The sequence below is a fragment of the Lactuca serriola genome, chromosome 6, assembly GCF_051521515.1.
Source record: "Lactuca serriola cultivar US96UC23 chromosome 6, Lser_US96UC23_V15, whole genome shotgun sequence".
Lineage (NCBI taxonomy): Eukaryota > Viridiplantae > Streptophyta > Magnoliopsida > Asterales > Asteraceae > Lactuca > Lactuca serriola.
In genome coordinates, this window is record NC_136413.1 from 85,412,394 (window position 1) to 85,419,976 (window position 7,583).

A 7,583-nucleotide genomic window follows, 5' to 3' on the forward strand; every position below is an offset into this window, starting at 1 on the left:
TTTTTTTTTTTTTTTTTTTTTTTTTTTTTTTTTTTAAATTTAACGTTAATGTTGATAAATTTAATATAATAATTCGTATACTAAGTTGATATAATATATTGATTATTTTGAATTATATGATAATATATACATCTATTAAAACTGCATAATCTCAATCTTTTGAATGACCTCTACCCGCGAGTTACTCATGAATAAAATTAAATATAATATATGGTTTAATATTATTTATAGTTTTTGTTATCGTTAATTAATTTTTTTAAATTTATTTAATTAACATTTTAACTTCTATCATTGTAATTATTTAAAACATCAAACAATTTTTTTTTTTTTTTTTTTTTTTTTTATGATTTTAAAGGTAACAATATAATCATTTATATAGAGTTGTTTTGAGGAAGGTGGGTTGATGTCAATGAATAATATTGTTCGAAATATTATGTCAATAACATAACCATTTTAAACATATATTTTTCAACATTTTAACAGTATATTTTGAACGTACGCTGCGCAACGCACGAGAATTCGTTTAGTATTTTCATAAAGTTTTGAACAAAACTCGCAATAAAATCAAAGTTTTGGATAATTGATGATAGTCCAAACATTTTTAAACTAAACTTTCTAGTTGTGATATAACACATGGAACATAATTAACAGACTAAATACACAAAATATATATTTTTAGACCAAGATTCAAGTTGAAAACTATTTCGATGGAATCTACAAAAAAATTATCAAACCATAGTGACCAAATTTGTAGTTTAATCTAACAATAAAGAACAATTAAAACAACTTGTGGATCCCGATTTGAAATCATCGATCCGCCAAAGCCCCTTTCAAAGTTCAAACGGCTACATCTCTTCCTCCCTGTCGACCCCTCTCTTTGTTGGCATCTCATAATTTCTCGGTAGTTGTCGGTGGAACCCTAATTCTCTCTCACACTCTCTGATCACCAGTCTGAACAAGGTTTTTTGAAAGATGAAGCGCGTTATGCAACCATTAAACCCTAGTTCGATAAAGCAGAGTAAATCTTCTAGTCGAAAACAGAAATATTCCAGCGAAAATGTTCCACCTCCAGACGTCAACGCCATTCCAGATTCATTTCCATCTCCATCGTTTACATGTAAACCATCTCCCGCCGCTGCCAGTAAACTGAAATCTCCACTCCCACCGAGACCTCCTCCCTCGAGTTCTCTCAAGCGGAAGCTTAGCAATGAATTGCCACAGGAAAATGGTATTGCTGGATCTTCGGATACAGGAGTGAAGGTAAATTTATGAGGGATCATCTTTTTTTTTTTTTTTTTTTTTTTTTTTTTTTTTTTTTTTAAACTGTGGAGTTCTTCAAGAATTGATACAAGAAGCAGCCTTTACACATCTAGGAATATATTTAATTTTTTCATGACCCTCTTCAAATTAGGTTATTGTGCGAATGAGGCCACCAAGCAAAAACGAAGAAGAGGGGGAAATTATATTACAGAAGACATCTGGCGATTCTTTGTCCATTCTAGGGCAAACATTCACTTTTGATTCTGTTGCTGACGCAGCATCAACTCAGGCAGGTTTCTATTATTTTTTATATGAAATAAATACACATTTTAACACTGATGAAATGTTATTCTGTTTCTGTTGTATTCAATTTCCTTTTACAGGTAGATATATTCCAGCTTGTAGGAGCTCCCCTTGTTGAAAACTGTATTGCTGGATTCAATAGCTCTGTGTTTGCATATGGGCAGGTATTCTATGTGTTCCTTGTGCTGACTATAAATGTAACAACTTTCTTTCTTTCATTTTCATTGCTACTTATATTAATTACACACCATGAATAAAATTTGAGTAGACTGGGAGTGGAAAGACATACACGATATGGGGGCCTTCCAATGCATTGTTGGAAGACGAGTCATCTAGTGATCAACAAGGATTGACACCTCGTGTTTTTGAAAGGTTATTTTTTCGCATAACTGAGGTGAGTTTGCATGTTATGCCTTTGTTTCACCTGTCAAGTCTATATTAAATTGACTTGATGTTCACTTCTCCTAACTTCTATCACTGACGAGTTAATGCGAATTTGTATAGGAACAAAATAAACATGCTGACAAGCAACTCATGTATCAATGCCGCTGTTCTTTTCTTGAGGTAACATGATAATTTATTTATCATGGACAATTGAACTTCTGTTGTTACAAGTATCTTAAATCTTAATTCTGGGAAACTGTATTGACAGATCTATAATGAACAAATTACTGATTTGTTGGATCCAGTTCAAAGAAACCTTCAAATAAGAGAAGATACTAAAACAGGTGTATATGTTGAAAATTTAACAGAGGAGTCCGTTTGCAGTCTAAAAGATGTGACAAAACTTCTGAAAAAGGTTTGGATACTTTACTCTTGCTTAATGAAAGGTTTCCATTATAATGAGTGCCACAACCATCAGTAATCGATCATATCAAGATTCTTCATTTGTCTCTGGTTTATGCTTTTCTTAATACGATAGTTGTATGCAGGGGTTGTCAAATAGAAGGACAGGAGCTACAAGTATAAATATGGAGAGTTCACGCTCTCACAGTGTGTTCACTTGTGTTGTTGAATCACGATGCAAGGTAATAATTGATGGTGAAAAATTTCAAGTTATTTGCTTTTGTGGTGTCCTATATAGTAATTTTGTCTTGTGTTTTCATATCCACAATTCAAAATTTATAGAGCAAAGATGGCTTGAGTTCCCTCAAAACAAGTCGAATAAATCTTGTTGACCTTGCTGGATCCGAGAGACAAAAGTCAACAGGTGCAGCTGGAGAACGCTTAAAAGAAGCTGGGAATATTAATCGTTCACTTTCACAACTCGGGTATGACATATGATTTATATTATGTTTTTGTTGATTTCATTTCTGTTGATCTATTCTAATATTCATTTATGTTTGACAATTTCAGAAACTTGATTAACATTCTAGCAGAGGTTTCCCAAACAGGAAAGCAAAGGCACATTCCATATAGAGACTCCAAGCTGACATTTTTGTTGCAGGAATCTCTTGGTGGAAATGCAAAACTTGCCATGGTCTGTGCCATTTCACCTTCAGAAAGGTAACAATAACATGTCATTTTCTTTTTGATCCTTTTATTTCTGTGTGTTTGTTTTTAAACCTTTTATAATATAATGAAACAGCTGTAAGAGTGAGACTTTTAGTACATTGAGATTTGCAAAACGTGCAAAAGCTATCAAGAACAAGGCAGTTGTTAATGAACAAATGCAGGAGGATGTGAACACACTACGTGAAGTGATTCGACAACTAAAGGTACATTTTCCATTTTTTTTTAATTCAAGTTTATGATACAGCAGCTACTGATTGGAATTATTGATATATAACAGGATGAACTAATACGCATGAAGGAAAACAACAATTCACCTGATCCAAATACAGGGTGGAATGCACGTAGAAGTTTGAATCTTCTGAAATACAGCTTAAATCGTCCTATGATGCTACCTCATATCGAAGATGATGAGGATGAAGAAATGGAAATTGTTGAGGAAGCTGAGCAAGTTCTTTTGGAAGCCACTGAAGCTTGCAAAAATATGGAAACAGGTAGATATGATCATGTGAAACCCTAACTAGTGATTTTAAGCCAAAAATGTCTAAAACTGAAAGCATTAACCACATTTTGTTTTACACAGATGTCAATATGAAAGAAGAAATATCTGAACAAGTTGACAAGTGTGAAGTTTCAACTGACACTTCTAATCTAACAATACTACAATCTGAAGAATCCCCTATTCTCAAGTCTCCAACTCCAAGTGTTTCACCAACAGTTACTAGTAGCAGCATGAAAAGTTTGAGGACTTCCTCAATATTATCTGCTTCCCATAATGCCCTTGCAAACAATATTTCAGAAGCTATCATGCTTTCCCATGGTCAAACTGATCGTTTGACTGCGAGTTTACATCATGGTCTTGAAGTAATTGATAAACATAGAAAAAGTTCCCCTTTGGGGCGTTCATCATTCAGGTTTCCTTGTACACCTGTTCGAAAAGATGTTGGTGTTCAAACTTTTTCTCTAGAGAACGTGTTATCTGAAGAGAAAGAGAAATCCATGGAGTATTTGTGCAACAATTGCAAGAGTAAAACATCTGAATTAGTAGAAGATAAAGATACACATGAACATGACACTTCAAATCTGCAGATGGTTCCTGTTGATGGCTCACAATTGGTTGATAAATCCAAGCAGCTAGTTCCAAAAGTAATATTTTTTAACAGAAAAAAAATTATTTATTCATTTTATTTTGAGATTAATTCATGTGTGACATTCTTGTAGGCAGTGGAAAAAGTCTTGGCTGGAGCTATAAGGAGAGAAATGGTGTTAGAAGAATTCTGCACTAAACAACACAATGAGATTATGCAACTTAATCGTCTGGTATTATGCTCGTTTTCAGTTCCCTCAATGTTGATATGAAATTACTTTTTTACCCTTTAACCATTTTCATACCATCACAGGTGGAACAGTATAAACATGAACGTGAGTGCAATTCGATTATTGGGCAACTGCAAGAAGACAAAATCGCCCGTCTTGAGAACTTAATGGATGGTGTTTTGTCAGCTGAGGAGTTTGTAAATGAAGAATTGACATCTTTAGCAAATGAACATCAAGTATGCATACATACGCCTTCCAGATTTTCTCAACTTTCTATGGTTCTTTCATTTTTACTATTTTAAAATTTTCATGCTTCTTTTTTACATGTAATACAGATTCTGAAGGAGAAATACGAGAATCATCCGGAAACTCTAAGGAAAGAAATCGAGTTGAAAAGAATACAAGATGAATTGGAACGTTGTAGGAGCTTCTTTGATATGGGAGAGAGGGATGTTTTAATGGAAGAGATTCAAGATTTAAGGAGTCAACTTCAATCTTATGTAGATTCTTCACCAAAATTCTCTAAAACACAAACTCCTGTTTTACAAATAACATATCCATCTGAAACCAACGAATCCCCTTCTTTATCCACAATCCCAGAGTCAACCGATGAACAGAGATTTGAATCAGAGAGAATCCGATTCAACGAAGAAGAGAACAAATGGATTTCTCTTACACAAGAGTTGAAAAGTCAACTAGAAGCCAACCGATTGCTTGCTGAAAAGCAAAAACAAGAACTTGAAACAGAAAGAAAATGTTCACAAGAGCTTAAAGAAGCAATGCAAATGGCAATGGAGTGTCATGCAAGAATGCTTGAACAATATGCTGATTTAGAAGACAAACATATGAACATGCTTATAAGGCAAGGTCAAATTCAAGATGGGATTGAAGATGTGAAAAAAGCAGCTACAAAAGCTGGAGTAAGGGGTAATGGATTGAAATTTATAAATGCTCTTGCTGCTGAAATTTCAACCCTAAAGGTTGAAAGAGAAAGGGAGAGAGGGCGTTTTAGGGATGAAATTAAAGGGCTTAAGGAACAATTAAGGGATACTGCTGATGCTGTACAGGCTGCTGGTGAATTGCTTGTGAGACTCAAAGAAGCAGAAGAAGCTGTTGCTTTTGCAGAGGTCAGTTTCTGTTATCTATTTTTTTTTCTTTACAAAAACAAAAGTTCTAACTTCATATTTTCATGCAGACACGAGCTTTAGATGCAGAACAAGAAACAGAGAATGCTTACAGACAAATTGAAAGGCTGAAGAAAAAACAGAAAAAGGAGACCTCAATATCAATATCAACCCCGGTTTATGATATGCCAATATATGATGTAGAAGAGTCAAACAACTATGATAAACACGAGTTGACCATGTTGCCACAACCATCTTCATGGTTCTCTGGATATGATAATTGTAACATATAGGTATGCAAGTTTGGTCTCAAGTTTTGTTTGTAGGTTGTTATAAGTTATGCTTTATTTTATATATAATTACCAAAGCTTATTACAATAATGATAAAATAATTTGGGATGTTGTATAGGTTGAATTTGAAAGAACATTTTGGATGTATCATCTTTTAACCATTTGATTTCTTATATTAATAAAAACAAAAAATGAAGTCTGGTTTTCATCCATAAAGTTATTTTTCTTTTTTTAATTTCAGAAGAGTATACATTTTGAATATATTTAGGGTGAGACATTTGTGAACTCCTTGTAGGTCTCGGACATCCTAAACTACCATCCATCCATAGGTTGCAACCTACTTTTTATTAGGGATGGCAAAAAGCCCCATACCCAATGGGGAACCCGAAACCTGCACCCCGTTTTGACTGGGAATCTCCAGGTTGACCGGGGATAGGGAATACCCGAATAAAAAAAGTGGGGATGGGGATGGGGATGGGGATGGGGATACTCTTAATCCCCGACCCTGGACCCGCCTCCGACATATATTAATATATAAAAATAATACAGAACATATATTTATAGTATAGTTTATAATACATAAAATTTGATCTAAGTAACATAACTCATTAGTAATTACTTGGTTGAAATTATAACTTTTTGCTTTTTCTTTTATCTAATTTTAACTCATATATATATATATATATATATATATATATATATATATATATATATATATATATATATATATATATATTTCTCTTTGGTTGATCTATTTTACCTTAAATATATCAATCTGATAATTTTTTTCTACTTGATTTTTCTTGTATGTATTTAAATTTGGTAGAAAATTTATTTATATTTTTATGCAATTTATGGGTACTTATATATTTTATAAAATCTTTAAAGTTATGCTGGTAAAATTGAAATATAAAGTTTTTTCTTACGTAAAAGCTTACATGTTAAAAGAGAAAAAGAAATCCCCGTTTCCCCGTTGGGGATCCCCAGTCCCCGTTGGGGGTAGGGATGAGGGTTTATTTATATTCCCTGATGGGGATGGGGATTGGGTCCCCTGTGTTCCCCGCCCCCGATGCCATCTCTACTTTTTATTGTTTTTCAATAGTATCAAGTGTGTGTATTTACTCTTCATTTACATTTGTTTATCCTATACACTATTCGAAGTGGTATAGGAGTTATTCTTTTTAAATTTGCAAAGATTTAGTCAAGGTAATAATAGACATTGACTTTAATAAAGTATGAATTTTTGCTGCAAGTCAAGATGTAGAAGTAAAAGACAAAGCCAACTCCATCTTCATAGTAACATTTAGGTTCCAAAGGAGAAGGCTTTAACTTTGGGAAGAAATATGTATGACTAAATATCTTACCAGTAAAATGCATCCCAAAGCAGAAGTTGTTTCTACAAAAGCTACAAGACAGAGGAGACGTGGTAAACTATATTTTTGATTTCAAGGAGATTGTAGCTGACTTGGCATCGATTGAAGTCAAGTACGATAAAGAAGATTTGAGTTAAATCTATTCCTATTCCAGTTTCAGGGATACCATGCTTTACAATTGTGATATCGTCACTCTAAATGAAGTTTATAAAGTCTTGCATGGCAAGAAAATATGAGACATATGGTGTCTTTTGATGGCTCTAAGTAGTTTGCAAATTGATGGTTTATGATCAAAGGAGAAAAACTAGAATAATGGTTCTTAGGGCAGGAGATTGAAATCCATATGCAAGTTCAAAACATGCAAATACTGCAAGAAAGATGGGAATGAGATCTCCAAATATCA

At 33.5% G+C, this 7,583-nt stretch overlaps 1 protein-coding gene across 1 annotated transcript; it reads left to right on the forward strand.

The window, feature by feature from the left end:
• The first annotated feature begins 787 nt into the window (after positions 1–787).
• LOC145059459 (kinesin-like protein KIN-12B) lies at positions 788–6,015 on the forward strand. The gene is made up of 16 exons (XM_079007308.1): positions 788–1,260; positions 1,412–1,553; positions 1,648–1,727; positions 1,832–1,957; positions 2,068–2,127; positions 2,216–2,362; positions 2,496–2,591; positions 2,692–2,834; positions 2,920–3,069; positions 3,152–3,281; positions 3,356–3,569; positions 3,659–4,221; positions 4,297–4,395; positions 4,476–4,628; positions 4,728–5,519; positions 5,588–6,015. The coding sequence occupies exons 1-16, from the start codon at positions 973–975 to the stop codon at positions 5,807–5,809; spliced, it is 3,405 nt and encodes a 1,134-aa protein (XP_078863434.1). The 5' UTR covers positions 788–972; the 3' UTR covers positions 5,810–6,015.
• Positions 6,016–7,583: the final 1,568 nt, after the last annotated feature.